Genomic DNA, 18,578 nt, shown 5'->3' on the forward strand with positions numbered 1-18,578 from the left:
TCTGGCCCATTAATCATCACTCATCAAATGGCAACATTTTTCTCAATATTTGTTAATTATTATAATCTAGGAGCCATATAAAGTTTTTGATTCGTTCAGGCACTAATAATTTCTAAATAACCTTCCATAATTAATTAGGTTTACTATGTGCGAGCATAATGATGAAAAAGTAGACAGATTTGGTCCTGTAACAAGTAATTTGCTAGGTTTACTTATCTAGGATTGCACTCTCAAGTCTCATCCTAATCTAGGCATTTTTGAGGCTTAAAGGAAGGAGGTCAAGAAACTCCTTCCATCTCCATAATTCATTAAGGTTTAAATATGAGGCCACTTTTCTATCCAGGTGAAGAAGAGGCACAAAGTTCTTCAAGTTAAATGGGAGGAGCGATCGTTAATCCAATTATCTTACCATAAGTTAATCAACTCTATGTTACCAACGTCCCATCTCATCCTTAGTTTCGATGAAGTTATATTGGCTATATTTTCTAAGTCAAGGAATTGGATGGGATAGGCTTCATAATGTTCAAAGCAGCTTTATCAGGGAAGTATTTAGCTTTAGGAACTTGCATCATAAACTATCCTACTCATGGAGGAGTCTCCAACACACCATTTGGATATCACATTTTTATAAATGCATAACCCTTCTTGCTTTTTAACATTGCAAATCCAACTCTTTTTTACTAATGAGACTCTAGGTTTCCCACCTTTGGACCCCCATATGAAGTTCCTTATGAGAGCAAAGTGATTTACATGGTATATGATGGAATTATGGAAATGATAAACATGGTTAAAGTGGTTCTCCCAACCATTGAAAGATGGAAGATATGTTAATTAACAAGACACTTTTGAATACGATCCACAATCCCTTAGTAAGTACAACGAGTGGTTCTTGAGTGAATGAGTGGAACTCTTAGATATTATCCCAAATCTGTAGTACTGGATATTGTGTTCATTTTACTGAGCTCTCTAGCAACTTCCTTAGAAAAAATTTTCAATATGGGATATAGAGTGGTTACTTTTTTGTGTAGAACTTGCATAAAACATATCAGCGCATTTTGTTATGACTCAACTAATTTGACAAAGCTTTAACAAAAAAGATGAGATCATCAATAAAGAAGAGGTACGAGATGTGCGAACCATGTCTACATGACCTTCGATGTCTCTATTCCCCTGGTGAAATGCTATTTTGGATTAGATGGCTCAATCTCTCAATAACAAAACAAAGATATAAGGGGACAACATGGTCTCCTCGTCTAATACCAATCAAAGGGGTAAATTTTTTAGTTACTTCACCATTAATAGAGATTTGCATTATTACAGTTCTAATGCACTTCATAATGCAGGATATGAATTTATTAGGCAAACATGACATCTTTAGGATATTCATTTGTTAGGTAAAATTTTCACTTGTTACTCATAATCTTTAATACTTAAGGTACAAAATGAACTCCTTGACTTTATAAATATTTCAATATAGTTTTGTATTTGTATCCCCTATGATTAATCTATTAGTGCAAACTTTTTAAAACTATTAAGATCTCTTATGTGATGAGAAGGTAAGAGAGTTGGACTTAGAGAGTACTCTAAAGATTTTCAAGGAAATGAAAGTATTTGTGATGTAAAGCATTGTGTCAAAGTTTCTATTTTATAAGTAGACTTAGTATAGGTGCCAAAAGTTTCTCTGCTCTAAATCTTGGCACTATCTTATGTGGTTTATGGTTTCATAAAAAGTTTTATCATCATGAGACCAATTTTAGATAACAAATCTTTTGAGGTCTAGGTGGGTTTCCAAGCGACTTTGAAATGACCAATTAAATGGGAAATTTAAATAAGGTTGTGGTTAGAATAGACTTTAGCTAGATTTTGGGCACATTTTAGTAATTACATAATCCCTCCCTCCCCCTAATTTGATCCATAAGAAGAGCAATATCATTGAAGTCCCAGCTAGGATATAATGATCATTCATATTTACAACTAAACCCCTAATATGATTCCATAATATTGTTTATTGCTTACCTCTAGGGCCAACATAAATAGCCTAAAGTAGCAATTGATATTATTATGGTTAATCTAATAGTGAATACTTAGCTTTTAGCAAATGATTGATCCTTAGGCTTCAACTAATTTTTCCATAAGACCTAAATACTATTTGAGAATCCTATAACTCAGAGCTAACAAAAGCTCATCGACCTAAAGTATTGATAACTCTACCCATATTTTTACTTGTAATTCGGGGCTTAACAACAATAAAAATGTCCAGATTATGAATTCTAATGAGTTCTCTTGCACCAACTCTAAAAGGACTATTAACTCCCCCCAAATTCCAAGTAATTATTTTAATAGTCATATTGGGTAAGGTTCTCAATCAATTTTATAGTTTCATATAAGATTTTTCTTTTGTTTTTGGAATTAATAGCTTCATATAAGTTAAATCATCTCAAAAGCTAGATTAAATATAAATATATGAAATAAATTTTTACAAAATTTTTGTTTTAACCCAAACATATGCTAAATGTTTATACATTTACTAATCTAAATCCTTTTTGTAATTTCTTTTATTTTCTTTTTCTTGGTTGTATAAAACAATATGAAGTAAGACATTGTAATTTTTTTATGAATATATTTAATTGGTAAGATGTGGTGATTTTTTTATTTTTTTGAAGAAAACGATGTAGTCATTGTTGCTACAGAGATAAAGTTGTGAATAATATTTTATTATATGATTTTATTGTAATAGAAATATGTAAATATATTAGTTATATCCTAACAACAATTTTGCGTCTAAAGTAAATAGACAAGAAATTCGTTACAGAAAAAAAAGTTAATATATCTTAAGTGAAGAATGAAACACAAACTTTGTGGCTTTATTCTTTTTCTTTATAAAGAGATATTTTTGTGATTCAATTTATTTGAATAATATCTTAATATAAGGGTTAAATTATTTAATGTCAAATAATTTTGATTTTTTATAGAGATTTATTATTTGAAAAAACAATCAAACACTTTTGGTTCTTGATTGTTGAACATCTTCAAATGATATTTGCATGGAGATTCTAGATCCAAATGAAGAGGATTTTGATTTTTGATACCTCTAAATAAAAATAAAGATTCTTCAATTTTTTGAAGGATTTTGTTTATTAGGGATCCGAATTGAATTATTTGGAGACTTGAGCATATCTTTTTTTTTTTTTTGCCAAAAAGCTTTCAAATAATACATCGAGAAAAAGGTTTACTCTTACTCTCAGAAAGCTTGCTTTTGTTCTTGAGAGGAAGATTTTGAGGAGGAGAAGAAAGCTTTTTCTCTTACTTCGAAGGTTTTATGCTATTATTTCACTATCTTAGAAAAGAATTTCTTTCAACATTTGCTAGAGGACCTTTGTTCATAAAGGTTTGGTATAGAGGACCTTTGTTCATAAAGGTTTGGTATAGAGGACCTTTGTTCATAAAGGTTTGGTAGCTAAGATTCGTTTTTTTTTTTTTTTTAAAAACACCACTCCCATAATGAACATGGAGTCACTTGATATTTAATTCTTATAGTATGTACAATGAAGATTTTTTTTTTTAAGTTACTTTTAAGTAATCATGCTTAAAGTTGATTGAAAGTTATTAGACGTATCTTTTATTCCACCCACCATTTCTACATTGGTAGAAGCCCAATTACTAACGAAGTCTATTTTCTTTTTATTTTATTTAATACAAAATTAATTAAATAATTTAGATAAACATAAATATTTTTTTATGTTTACATGTATAACTAAAATTATAATATAACATGAATCAAATCTAATATGAATCTTTCGTGCATTGCATAATCTTCCTATTCCTGATTTATTAATCTCAGTACTGAAATTCCTTTAAGTATATATATATATTTTTTAATATCTAATAAAGATAGAATATTTTTTAATTAATAACACATTATTATATTATTATATTATATTATACTGTACAATTGATCAAATTTATTATTGTTTGATTTTATCAAGGAAGCACCATGATATTCAGAATGTGGGAAAAGATAAGTATGGAAGCGTTAAAGGTCTTTCTGAACCAAATTACATCTCTGGATTTTTCAACTACTGAGGCGGTAAGAAATTAGACAAATCCAATTGAAAGATTGCTTTTCATGCCATTTCAGAGACACTTTCGGGAAGATGATGCCTCCTAAAGCTGTTAATTTGTCACAGGTAGACACAAGATACAATCTGAATGGACAATAAGCTGAAATCATGAGTTAAATGCCGTGAATCAAATATTTAACTCGTCTTTAATACATAAACTATTTTCACTAATGAATTCATGATACATAGAAATGTAGTCCCTCTCGTAGGCTACAAGAATAATGGGACAAACTGGCCCAAGGAATGATATTACAATAGCCTAATGTTCTCAACTTGATTACATATTGGGTCATGATGGCCAATAATTACATGACGGAAATTCTAACAGTGGTTCTTATAAATACTATTTGCCATTTAACACACTTCTAGCTTATCTAAGTTGTGGACGCCTTCCAAATTCCTATAACCTACAAGGGATTTAGAGAGACTCTTTTCCAGATGCTCAAGAAAATCCATCACAACAGTATCTGTCCAAGGAGCTCCCCGTGGGGCTTCAGCACCGGCAACCCACCCAAGATGCCCACCTTTCGGTGTCACTATCAACAAGCAATATGGATTTTCCTGTGGTGACGAAGTGACAAAGGTGAAAAGTAAACAAATGCATTCTTTTCCAACTGCCACAAGAATAAAAGATAACTAGCTAGCTGAATAGCCTACCACCCTGTGGTGTCCCAGAATCAAAGGAAACATGGTTTTCAACTGGAGCCTCAATTTAACATAACTACCAGTTAAATGTAATTGAAGATAGTTTCTGTTGGAATAATTGGTTGAGTGGATTTTTGATACCCATGGTGATCAAGCAAGATCCACACCATTTGTTTAAGTTTAACCCTAAAACAACCACATAAACAGTTCTAATTTCTAGATCGAAGTCTGAGAAGGGTGGAGAACTACCAAAAGTGTGGTTGATGGAAAATTGTAATTTTCTTGACTACATAATTCCATTCTGTTTCCTCTAAGAGGCAGACTCTAAGGATTCCTTTTGGAGGAAGAAATAAAATGGAAGGAGGGAAGAAAAGGAAATGAGGATTATTTGGTCCTTGTGACAACATACTAATTAGGATAAAATGTGACGCAGAACCATCTAAAGTCTAAATAAGGAGGCTGTTTCTAGGACTTAGATGGTTCCACATCAAAATGTATTGCCAAGAAATGACCCAATTACCATATTCCCCACCTAACGATTAGACTGTGAAAGAGTATATTTCCTTCGAGAAAAGAAACAAGTGGTCAATAAACAACCCACTAACAAGATCTTGTATTTTTCTATATAATCTCACTCTGTTAGCAAAATGGGTAGGTATGGGCAACAAGACAAATTGGATATTGATTGAAGAACTTAAAAATTGACATTAAGAATTTCTCAAAGAAAGAATTTGAAGAAGATTATCAATTGGATCTATCAACGATACAGCATGATTATACACCTTAAAATAGAAGGATGTTCAGTAACATTATTTTTAAGAGAGAGAGAGTTAACTAGGAGGGTGAAGAAATACTGGAACAATTTCGCATTTTAGAAAAACAGAAAAGAAAACGACTCGGTTAACACAATTTTCCTACAAATTGCCAAAGCTAGGACTTATAGGAGTGGTGTCAGAAAATCTAATCCAGCTAAAACTTAAATGACAACAGAAAAGGCAGAAAAAAAGAAAGGTTCACGGACCAAAAGCTGTCCTTGCCTCAATCATATATAGTTGGGATCCCCCTAAAATAAGAGACATTGGAGGCAATTCAACTGAAAAAGGAAGCATGCTAATGTTATGCTTATGGTGAATGATGAATTCCCATCAAGCAAAAAACTCTAGCATGACTAAAAAAGGTACAGAAACCAACATACCTTGATATCTTCACGAGGAATTCCCCTAGCTGGAGCAATTGGATCATTTGCAGCCTTCAAACAACCAAAATTGCATAAATGAAGTTAAGTGCACAAATTTCATTTCCTAATCCCTTCTCTAAAACATAGAATATAGCTGCAGAGTAAAATATGTATCATCAATCATCTAATTCTTTTTTCTTTACATGAAACTTTCTGTCTAAAAGCAGCTCAACTGCTTAAGAACTACAGAAAATTTATATTCATTTCTTGGCATGAATAATTTTCACAGAACACATTGCCGAAGTACATTAACTGAGAGGAAGAGATTTTTTAAAGCATAGAAAAAAAAGATAGGAAAAGAAAACTACACTAACAGAAAGCAACATAGGTGGTTGGAGACAGTCTTTTCATGAGCCTAATATTTTCCCCTCAACCAAAATTTCCAGAGAACTGTCAAAGTAGCTCCTCTTTATGTTCACTTCCAAGACAGTATTTGTACATACTGAATTCTGGCTAGTAGAGTTGTGAACAAGATTGTTTGTGAAAAAGATTTGCAAGTGAAGACACAAGAGGAATCTAGCATCCTTACTCTGCGGTTGTGAAAAATTATGAAATTCATAAAAATAGAAGAATAATGACAGATCAGAAGAAATTAGAGATCGAGTGAAGAAATGTAGGGAGAAGTAAAAAGAATAGGATATATGCGGACAGAATAACAACCAAAAGAACGAATATCAGAAGAGATAATATGAAAAAAACCCTAATAAAAGGAATTATTAATTCATCATCGTCTTCCCCCTTTTGTTGGTAGTTAAGTTTTATATAGGTATAGTTAAAATGAATAACAAAAATTATAAAGGAAGAAAATCTAAAAGGTTATGACTCCTACAATATTTAAAATCTCGCTAAAAGAAAACTAAAATATTATATGTATCACAGGGATATGTCCATGCAATACATAAGCTTAACGTATAGAGGGTTCCTTATGTTGCAATACATGAACCACAGACAACATATTAGGACATACAGAGTCCATTCATTGCAGTTCATGTGATATACTCAATACATTAGCGTGACAAATAAAAAGTTCATGGGTCATAATGCACAACAAACAAAAAGTTTTCATGTCACATAGGCATATGTTGCATGCATCACAACATATATGTCGGAATCTAAATACACTTCGTTTGTTGGACATCTAATTCACCAAAAAAATCTATCCTTGATTGATTCTAATGGCTAGTTAATCACTAGAGACCACATAAAAACGATTTTCTAGATTTCCGACAAGGATTTAGAGCAAGTCAAGAGAAGAAACTAATCTTTCTTTATTGAGCCAAAAATTTGAAAATTTATAGTAGTGTCTTCACTTGTAATATTTCAATCTTTGAGAGAGATATTCTTTAACTTTTTCTTGAGAATTCTGGGGTTTTCCAAAGAGGTGGGAAAAACCTCTTGAATGTGTTTTTGGAAGGAAAAAATAATAGATTGGTGAATTAAGCACCATACTTAAACTAGTTTTTTATGAATTGATGACAGTGAAAAAGTTCAAGTGGGTTGCTTGAGAAGAGGACAAAAGTACATAATTGGTGATCAAACATCTACAAAATTGCATTTAGATTCTTTATACCTTCTCTTTCTCACTATTAAAATTGAAATTCAATATTTTTACTTGTGTAGATTGGTTTTTGAAATATTCATAATTTTTGTAAAGAAACATTTTAAAAACCTAATTCACCTTCCTCCTCTTGAATTGCCATAGACTTTTTGACTAACATATATAATTTTTGGATAATTAAATAAATACTATTAAAAGAGAGAACAAAGTAAATACAAATGTGGAGGGTAAAGTATCCTCCTCAAGAACTAAGTTAAGAAAACAAGAGCAAGAATTATATACAATCACACAATTATAACATCATGGACAATAGATTCCCAATTTCAGTGGAATTCTGTAATAGAAATATGTGGGAAATATCCATGTGCTTTTGCAATAGTCCTATTCCATATCTCCTCCAAGGATGTAGAATGATCATGGAAAATTTGCCTGTGCCTTAATAACCAAAGACACCATAATCTGGCAAAAATTGCCCCTTGCCAAAGGGGTTTTGCTCCGTTCCTCACTCCTACTCCATAGATGTTTGAGCAAATAAAGCTTTCCACAACAAGAGACATTACCCAGTTCAAACCGAACAAACTCACCAATTTTGTTAACATCCTCCAGGCCACATTGCAATGTAAGAAGAGTTGAAAGCAGATCTTGCCTCCTCTAAAACACATTAGGCAGACATCTGGACATCCGGAAACAAGGCATGATGACAGCGACAGAGTTGGAGCATCTCATTTGTGTTAAGCCTCTTATTTAGGGAGTCCACGAATAAACATTAATCTTTAAAGGTATTGATGCTTTGTAGAATACCTTTACAATGTGGAACAGAGAGAAAATAGGGTTGAACAATAACTTGCATGTATATATCCCTGATGGTTCAAGGGTCCAGGACCTGCTGGCTAGCTGGGGTAAGAGTTGAATGGATTCCAAAGTGGATAGTAAGGATGAGATGTTGAAAGACTCCATATTAGATAGGTTCTTCCATTTAAAGTGGAAATTCCAGGCTACTCTCCCCTTAGTGACATAATTAGGCTTTGCGTTTTGCAGAAAGACTGGAGAATATAGGAAATTTGGTGGTCAATGGTGGGTTCCCACCCAAGTATCTTCCCAAAACCTGACCCTAGTTCAATCTCTCACATGGAATCAGGTATGTGTGGCGTAAGTAGATTGAACCTGAGAAATGGATCTTCAAGGACTTTGATAAGCCGTAGATCTACTTACTAAGGCATCCATCCATCTAGTTCATGCAAAAAGTGCTAAAACTATTTAACCAATAAAGATATACATTTGATCTTAAATTCCAAATGCCAAGACCCCCTAAATTTTTGGATTCACAGCAAATCTCCCATCTCATGGGTGATCCCTACTCCTGACCGCAGAAATCTCTTCATGTTTCTTTCTAGTCTCTCAGCTACCCTGCAGAAATCCTAAAGAGAAAAAGAAGATGAAGTCGTGTTGTAACACCCCGGAACCTCCATGCTTAATGTGTTGTGTTAAATTTTCCATTTATTCGGATTCTAAAACCGTTAACTATTTAAATTGTTGTTTTAAATTTTTCGTATAATTTTGAGTTTACTTAAAAATTATTGTTATTTATTTATTTTTGTAAATTTATCACTAATTTTCGAAATTTCAGATAAAATGGAGAAAACAACAGAAAAATCCCGCGGAAAAGCTGCAGAAAACTTTTCCCCCGCCCGCGGGGGTCCCACGTGCCGCACACACGCTGCCAGCCAGATGTGCGCCTGTGCGCACATCCCGTCAGCGTGGCGCGCGAGGCGCACAGTCTTCGCGCGGGGCTCTGAGCACTTGTGAGTGTGCCTGCACGCCCAGGTGCCTCGGGCAGCTCGCGCGGCCCCTTGGGGGGCGTGCTCCATTGTTCGGCCGGCGTGACTCCGCTATTTAGGAGACATGCGTGGTCACTTGCCCGGCGTGCCCTCGACTTTTATAACACCACCCATTACTGTGCTTAAATAATTTAGAAACTTTATTCATTCGGGTCTTTGGCCATGTTAAACTTAATTAATTTACCCTACTTAATATTTAACATGATTCGTAAATCTGCTTAATTTTTATTTAATATAAATTTATTTAATTTTAAATTTTATTATTTAATTTTGCGTTTAACTCATTCAAATTTATTATAAAAAATTGAAAGAAATCAGAAAAAAGGGCAAAACAGGAAGAAATCCTGCGGGGATGCAGATTGCCCGCGTGGGTGTTGGGCATTGTGCATGCGCGCACAGTAGCCGCGGACATGCGCACAGTGTGCACGTCCCCTCTACGCGCACGGTGCGGGGTCAAGACTTGCATGCGTCTTGTCACGGGTGGATAGGCGTTGCACACTGTGCGTGTGCCGTGCAGCAAGCCTGCATGGATAGGCTCTATGCGCGTGAAGGCTAGCCTATAATGCACCGGCCAGGCAGTGTGCCGCCGTTGGTGGGGGAGACCCTCCTCCCTCATTTTTCGTGCCGAGTATCTTTTTCTCCTCTATTTTAAATAGAATATTATGCTAAATATGATATTTTATTATTTATACTTCTAATAGTAAAATTATATCTTATAATTAAAATTCTCTTAAAATAAGGTTAATCTACTCTATATATATCTCCTAAATGTAAACATAAAAAATAAAAAATAAAATTAGTATTTTATTTTCTTCAAATCTTTACTATCATATGCTTTCTCATAATCTAATGTGAGAACCAACCACTTTCTTTTCTTCCTTCAAATATACTTGACAACCTCATTTTGAGACTAGTCTGTGTTTAGGATTGACCTACCTCCATAAAGAACTCTGGTTCAGCGAAATAGTGTCATCCAAGACCTCACTAAGTTTTTACGAAAGAACTTTGATGATAATTTTGTATAAACTTATCATTAAACTAACTAACAATAATTGAAGACCTTCATAGACTTATTCTTTTTGAGCAAATTCATACTTTATATATTCTTATTTAAATAGAATTCCTCAAACATTTTAGATAAATCTCTTTAATGATGTGCCAGCACTTTGGTTAAGATATAATTTAGAGTCTTGACAACTAAACCGCTTCTAACCATTAAAAGCTTCACATAACTTCCCAAGTTTCTTAGCTACTTTTAGGGGCTTTAAACAAAAAAAGTTATTACAAAAATAAATTAAGAATAAAGAAAAATTCTATATAAATATCCTGAATAAAGAGAAAGTACAATCCAACTTTCTAATAATTTATATGTTTCAAAATCCTATTAAGTACAAAGTTTCAAAAAAATGCAAGAACAAAAATTACTCTTAAGAGGAACACTCATATAAGTGATGGGCAAAGAGAATATAATGCACCTAATCAACCAACTCCGCCACACCCTTAATTACCGGATCCTCCAAACTAATGCCTATTAAACCACTCTTGCTAACATTAACCAAATATTATCTACTATATTTACAAGATAGTAAGCACATTATAGTAATCGTAAGGTAGAAATATGTCAGTGTCATCTATGCAAACGAGAAACCTAGTATGATTATAAATTTGTGATGGCATATTCTAAGCACATGATATATCAAGAAATAAGTCATCCTGTTGGTTAATTTTTTAATCAACCTAGCACAATTAAATATCTGAGCTACCAAGAGAAGGTAATAAGAGCGATCAAAGAGAAAGTTATCATAATCACTTAATTAAGAACGTCTCTCCTAAGGATGTGTTTGGATGATTTTTAAAACAATTTATTAATGTATGGTATTATATGGTAATGATAAAGTATGGTAATGGAAAAGTTATACTATGTTTGGAAAGATTGTGCATTAATGTACACTAATGATAACTATTTTTATTTACATTGATAGTATGAATGGTTGTATATTTGATCAAATTGTCTATTTTATTTGTATCTTATTGTATGTAATAATAAATGAAAAACTAAAAAGATAAAAAATATATGTAATTAAATAATATATATATTTAATTACATATATTATATATATGTATATATATAATTAAATATATAGATACATGTATATATAATTAATATACAAATATATGTATATATATAATTAAATATATACATGTATATATACAATTAAATATATTATTTATATGTATATATAATTAAATATATGTATGTATATATGTGCAATTAAATGAAAGAAATTTGAAAAAAAAAGAAGATATTTTTTTATATTCATATTAATATATATAATTAAATAAATGAATATATAGATACATGTATATATATAATTAAATATATTACATATATGTATATATATAATTAAATATACAGATATATGTAGATATAATTAAATATATACATGAATATATATATTAAATATATACAAACATGTATATATATAATTAAAATAAATTAAGGGTATAAATATAAATAACAAAAAAGAATAAGGATATAAATGAAAAAAAATTATCCAAACCACACAAAATTATCGATTCAGTGGTTTAAAAAAAATGGAAAAAATAGTGGTTTTGAGAACCATGCAACAACTACCAAAAAATTATATCATGTGTCTGCAAATGCAAATAAATAAGGTAAAACTATAAAATTATCATAGCATACATTAATAAACCATCATCTAAATACACCCTAAGAGTAAACACCTTGAGACAAACAACATGATAGATACTCATCTAAAAATGAAGGCATAACATCTCCATCTCGCCTCTACCTAAAATTAATTTTTTAGTTGACTCTACATTACATTTTCTTCTGTCAAAGGTAAGGGAATCACTAATAAAGTAAGCTATTCTTCCTGCTACCACAACTTCCTTTCTCTTAAGCTCTTTGCTTTTCTTTTTGACTGATTAAATGTCAAGTGTCCAATTGCTTGTAACTTTGACCAGCAATTGACCTTATAGCCTTCTCGCAATCATGCTGGTCACTCCACATTTTCACATCAATACTAATCTTTCATGTCCAAAAAATATTGTACAAAGAAAACAAGAAATCCTAGGCGAATATGGTTGAGGACACTATGAAGAAAACACACTGTTGGCAAAGTGTTCTATTTGATAACATGAATAAACTATTACAATATACCAGAAAAGAGATACCCAAGATTCAACAGAGGCTATTCATTATCTAGTTGCAAGGTTGGTTACTTTATCTTAAAAACTTATTTTTTTTTAGAAGAAAAACTTCATTTTGAAAACATTACCCTTATAATAAAGAAAACCCTGGGAATGCGGGTCAGTGACTGTTTTGTGAGTAATGCTGATGCAGGAGGGGTGTGTCAGGTGTTGATTCTTCAAAATCTGAATGACTGGGAGCTTAATGAGTATGAGAAGCTGATGAGAGCCTTGGCTTTTGTATCACCGGGTAACAATACTGATTTTCCGTGATGGACTCTCACGAAAAAGGGATCCTTCATGGTAAAATCTTGGTACAAAAGGCTGTTTCTGTGTGAGGTTAGTGATGATCCATTCCTGTACAAACAAATTTGGAAGGTCAAAGTTCCAACTTGAATTTCTTTTTTTGCTTGGGAAGCTGGTAGGGAGTGTATTTTGACAATTGATAAACTTAGGAGAACAGGTTTGGTTCTGGTCAACGCTTGCAATCTCAGCAAGCAGACAGAGGAGAGTTGCAGTCCCTTCTTACTGCAGTGTCCTCTGGTATATTTGTTACAGACCATGGTGTATAAATCGATCGAGATTAGTTGGGGTGATGGCAGGATCAGTCAAGGAAGAACTATGGGCTTGGGAATAACTTAAAGACAAATGCATATTTGCTAAAATGGTTCCAATCACACTTATTTGGACTTTTTGGAAGGAAATGAATAGAACAGCGTTTAAAGGCATTGATGATACAAAGGGTTTTTATGTTCTTAAAAATAGATGGTTTAGGACCCTAGAATTTTTGTTGATGGGTCATCCTCCGTTGTTTTGTGAGGCTCTTAGAGTCCTGTTTTGTGTAGAGGACTGAAATGTAAATAATTGTACATGTTTTGCACTTTTTGGTGCTTATACTAATACACATTTGCACTTTTTTATTTAAAAAAATAATAATAAAGAAAAACCCTAATTAGTCCCAATTGCACCGGTTTGGATCTAAGCTAACTGATATGAGCACGGACAGCATAAGTCATCCCAAACATAATTCAAACAATTCAAATCAAGGAGAGAAAGATATGAGCGGCCAAGAGGAGATGATGGGCGGCCAAGAAGATTTTTCGGGCAGCCAAGAGAAGAAAGCATGTGGCAAGGTCCACTCAAGAGAGGAGACATGCAGCAAAGGAAGAGCAAGGTAAGATCCAAGTAATTTGGAAGGACTTGGATCACTTTAGAAGAATACTATGCCAAGTGAGCCCATTACAAGAGGAAGAGATAAAAAATTCCAACAAGTCTCTCAACTCTTTATTCAAGAATGGATAAGTGAGGAAGAAGGGCTTGGATCAAGCAAGGAAACCCATAAAAGAGGCAAGCCCATTAGGTCAAGGGTATAATGGTACGTGCATCCTAATTCAAATGGAAAAGGAAACCATGAGAAAACACGAAGGAAATCTTCCCATGTGGGAGGAGTCTTCCCAACCCGAAAAGGATTTCCTCCCAAACGGGAATTTTCGACTTTTCTTTCCCCATATCTTCCTAAAACTACAACCAATCTATCCATTCAAAGACGAAAGCGGCCAACACTTTAATTTCCTTCCTAAACCTCATGGAAATTCAAGAAAAAGAGAAAAACAAATCTCATGCTTTAATGGGAGCTTAAATCTAATAGATTTTGGGAAGATATGGGGGCAACTAATTCACCAGCCATAATCTTCCTTAAATTTTCCCTCAATCATCTCCACAATTAATTAAAATCTTCCCTATTTAAAAAGATTTATACAAAAGGAGATCCTATCCGCCTTATTTTGGTTATAATTCTCTTAATTTTTATTATTTTCTCATTTAAGAAAATATTTAATTTTCTTTATAATTTTTACAAGTAATTTAAGAGATTCATTTTCTTATAATGCATAATGATCTACTCTATAAATATGTTTTCAATTTACAATTGTATTTATTCAAGTTTGAGATAATAAAAGTATAAAGTTATTTTCAACTAGTGATGTGTTTTTAACTTTCTTATTTAGCAAAGAATTGGATCAACTTATCAAGGTATACTTGTGATATTTTTCTAAAGAATTGGATCAACTTATCAAGATATACTTGTGATATTTTTCTAACTTTTTTTTAATTTTCCGATTACCTTCTTTCCTATCACTTTATTGATAGTGGGTTAAATAGGGAGGGTTTATTAAGATTTAAGTTTTTATTTCTTTATGAATATTGTGTGAGTTTTGGATTTCACCGTTGATCTTGGGTTCCATATCACTAACTACCATGAAAGTTATCTTCATCTAGAAGCAATGACTTAGACTGATTTGCCTGGCACAGAATTGACAGACGAGAAATGTCCTTACAAGTCAAGAGGAGACGAGATCTGAAAGCTTTTCTTTCGCTGTTAATTTCTTGTTCTAAAGGGTTTCAACAAACATCTCTAGGCCCATGTATAAACCGTCCATATAATTTACAAAAAACTACCATATTACAAAAAGATTAGAGAGACAGCTTGATTTCTAACATGAAGAAATCAGCAAAAGGCCTCATACAGTCAACCGGAGCAGCAACATAATTCAGAAAATCAACTTAGATCAGAGCCTTCAAAACTTTGATTGCACTTTCTAAATTTTTAGACTCAGAAAACGGATACTTAAGAGGCAACATAAACAATACCTGAATGCAAAGCAAAGGAGTACGGACAAACTTTATGGAGTCCGAGCTGCTTGAGTTAGAGTAGTATTCATCCACTGACTTGAAGCCAAATGAAACTGCAAGGAGTTTAAAACAGTAGTATAAGCTGGCATCATATCTTTGCAACAAATTATTTACAGTCTAGCAGCATTAATGGCACCTTAGAAAACAGAGATTAAAAAAAGAAAATCACTCTCATATAAAAGAAACACATACCCCGAGTTAGGCCTTCATCAAACTCCTTGACAGTCTTGGCATTTGCTGCTAATGGGATGTTAAATTCACCACTTATGTTTTCAAAGAGAAGAGCATGCCTGCCAAACATGCATTTGAACGGCATTAACTACAAATCGAGCATCAATTGTAAGCTAAAATAACTAAAAATAAGAAATAGGCATTTTATCATACTTCTTGAAAATTCTACAGAGGGATCTTGCAAGAGCTTTATCATAGACATTGTTAAAGCCCTTGCGGAAGTCCTCGTCTGCAATGACCAAATTGAATGGATTACATAATGAGACAGCACCAGAAAGGGGGCTGGTATGAGACTCCTGCAAACAAAATATCATGAAAATATGACTTAAGTAGAAGCACTATATAAGATGTAACAGAGACAAGTCTGTTAGTCCAGCATAGGTACTCCTAATGGCTATAGGAACAAGGCAGGCAGTTTCCTCTTCTCAAATAGTCAACCAAACATCTATAAAATGAAAGTCAGAGAGAGCAGGGCAATAACCATTTGGAATCACCAGCTCCCACCATAGAACCCTCACTTGGGGGTTCATCTTCTCTATATCCAGAACAAAAAAAATTGAGGCTCTTAGGAATAATAATTTAAAGCAGAACAGCATAAATTTGGAAGGGGATCACTCCACCTCAACATTCTAACTAAATGGACAGGCTAAATGCAATTCGTTACACATTTGATTCCTTTTGGACCCTCTTAAATCTCATTAACTTCATCTTCTCTTCATTTTCTTTCTTTAAATAAATTTTATACTTTATTACCAGAAAGAATATTCTACTCAAGCAGAAATCAGCAAACCTCTTTTTTGGAAGTGGAAGTGCATAACTGCCGCAAATATTTATGTAAGGCATGGCCTGAGGACGATCAGAAGTCTAGAAAAGTGAAGAAAAAGGATTCTGCACTTCATTCAGTTACATAGAAAGGAACCACTGAATTAAAGAAACAAAGAAAAAAATCTAATTGTATTACTATGTCTTTTTTCCAACAAATTATGTTACATCTGTGATGAAGAAGCATTGAAGCAACAAGACAGTCTCTATAGCAGGCAGGAGGGAGACAAAAGAAAACAAACTTCAAAACTATTTAAACACGACACTACCTTTTAAGTGTGAACTTAGGTTGATCGAAATGATAGAGAATGGAGAAATAACAGGCACGTATCTCAAAAAAAAAAGGGAAATAACAGGTACTGAAGAATAGAGCATGTCTATTGATTTTAGTATCAGGGAATAAATTTTAAGAACTAGAAGCTACTAAGTAACAAAATAAAACATTTTGTCAAGCAGAAAGCATCTTACCTGACCCAGATAACGAACAAGTACATTCGCCCCAAGAGACCAACCAACAGCATATAAATTAGCTTTCGGGTACCTCTTGGAAACATGTGCCACTACTTCGTGCATATCTCCAAAGAATGAAGCCGAATAGAACTGCATATCAGCGTCATGAAGTATTCATATGCTTTTCTTGAGTATTTTCTAAGTAAATTAGAAAGACATCCGCATATTACATGAACGCAAAAACGACATTAATCATGACAAATCCATTAAGCAATTGATCCAATCAAAATTGCAACAATGAAGAACCTGTACCTGAGGAGTGGTAACAGGGCTATTTCCACAACCGCGGCTGTTGAACACCACAACCCTCCATCCTTTACTTCTTGCTCTGACCAACATATGCCTCACATATGAATCCTGACTCCCTCCCGTTAAACCTGGCTGCAATATAACGTTGACAGTCAACATTACTGTAGCCACTAATAACAAGTAAGTCATACACCCACTGAAAGAAGCGTAACTTAAAATCCCGTGTGTGTAGGCGTCATATAGTAGTGATCAACGAAATCAATTTTAAGATTTTATCGGCAAATTAAAACTGATTAATTAATTCGATTGGAAAATTTTCTCGTGAAAGAAATAAGGGACATACCAACAAAATAAGAACCGGAGACTCCAGGGGCAAGCGACGATCATCACCGGAGACCCAATCGAGGGCAACGACGCCGTCGTCCTTAGTACGGAGGCACTCTCGACGGAGCTTGACGTCGGGGATGGAGCGAAAAAACGCTGCGAAGATCGTCTCTACGTGGCGGTTCCAGCCAATCAGCGGGAATGGATCGTACGAAACAGTCTTAAGCACCGGGAAGAAGAGGTTACCTGCGCCGGCTATAACTTCTATCGACGAGTGGTGATCACTGCTTGCTGACATTTTGGTAACTTGGCTCTTGGTGGCGGGACCGACGTGGAAGGCGGAGATTGGTCTGCCAAAGCTGCGGAAGCAAGGAAGAGCCGAGGCGAAACTGAAGGAGGCTCTCACCATTGGTCCGTGATGGGAAACTTATGCCTAGCCAGGTTGGCCCCAGAGGCAACAAGGCCAGTCGTCCCCAAGCTGGACTCGCAGACGAGTGGTAGTTGCAGTTATATGATGGAATATTGGAACAGCAACTATTGGCCAATTGAAAATGGCGATTCCCGTCACGTAATTTGGTTCTGGTTTTTGGCACTTTATCTCGTTAAGAATGGGTGACGTCTAGGATGCAATAAAAAATGGGTACACGGTAACAGGAATTTGAATTTTTAATTTAAAATAAATAGTTATTTATTTCAATAAAATATTTGTTAAAAATAACTAACTATATTTTGGTAAAAAAAATAAATAGAAAAATATTTTTTTTTCTAAAAAAATATTTAATAATTTATATTATTATATTTAATAATTTAAAAAATAATAAGAAGATAATTAAGTAAATTTGTAAGATTTAAAACAAAGCGTTACTATAGTGATGGTTAAAGAAATTTGTTTGAATAATGAAAAGATAAATTTTATATAGAAATAAAAAGTTGTGTGTTCTGTAAAGTATTGATTGTTAAAAAATAAGCAGATTTATTTGGCAAAAAAATTAATAAAAATTGTGTATATTATTACTAATATTTTAGGACATATTATTATTATTATTATATATTAATAATCTTGAAATGATATTAGAAGGATAATTAATTAACTTTGTTAGATTAAAAAAACAATATCCTAAATATTAAAAATAGATTAA

The 18,578-nt window shown here is 33.3% G+C and overlaps 1 protein-coding gene across 3 annotated transcripts; it reads right to left on the reverse strand.

Annotated features, from left to right (window-relative positions):
• Positions 1-4,230: 4,230 nt before the first annotated feature.
• LOC110818565 (esterase/lipase/thioesterase family protein) lies at positions 4,231-18,051 on the reverse strand. Of its 3 annotated transcripts, XM_022047491.2 has the most exons (9): positions 17,686-18,048; positions 17,459-17,610; positions 17,119-17,247; positions 16,825-16,956; positions 15,688-15,830; positions 15,496-15,593; positions 15,262-15,356; positions 5,962-6,015; positions 4,231-4,682 (listed from the first exon to the last, which is right to left on the reverse strand). In XM_022047491.2, the coding sequence occupies exons 1-9, from the start codon at positions 17,846-17,848 to the stop codon at positions 4,476-4,478; spliced, it is 1,173 nt and encodes a 390-aa protein (XP_021903183.1). In that variant the 5' UTR covers positions 17,849-18,048; the 3' UTR covers positions 4,231-4,475. The 3 variants fall into 3 exon arrangements, with proteins under 3 accessions (XP_021903183.1, XP_021903177.1, XP_088074117.1); XM_022047485.2 differs by having other exon boundaries at positions 17,459-18,047; XM_088217991.1 differs by lacking the exons at positions 4,231-4,682; positions 5,962-6,015 and adding an exon at positions 6,113-6,533 and having other exon boundaries at positions 17,459-18,051.
• Between the last annotated feature and the right edge of the window lie 527 nt (positions 18,052-18,578).

Source organism: Carica papaya, chromosome 4, assembly GCF_054855325.1.
Source record: "Carica papaya isolate Zhongbai chromosome 4, ASM5485532v1, whole genome shotgun sequence".
Lineage (NCBI taxonomy): Eukaryota > Viridiplantae > Streptophyta > Magnoliopsida > Brassicales > Caricaceae > Carica > Carica papaya.

Coding starts and splice junctions, on each gene's coding strand:
- LOC110818565 (XM_022047485.2), bottom strand. CDS start 17,848: ATGGTGAGAGCCTCCTTCAGTTTCGCCTCGGCTCTTCCTTGCTTCCGC. Junction 16,957..17,118: donor GCCCTGTTACCACTCCTCAG/GTACAGGTTCTT, acceptor GCTGATATGCAG/TTCTATTCGGCTTCATTCTT. Junction 15,831..16,824: donor TTGTTCGTTATCTGGGTCAG/GTAAGATGCTTT, acceptor TTTTGTTTGCAG/GAGTCTCATACCAGCCCCCT.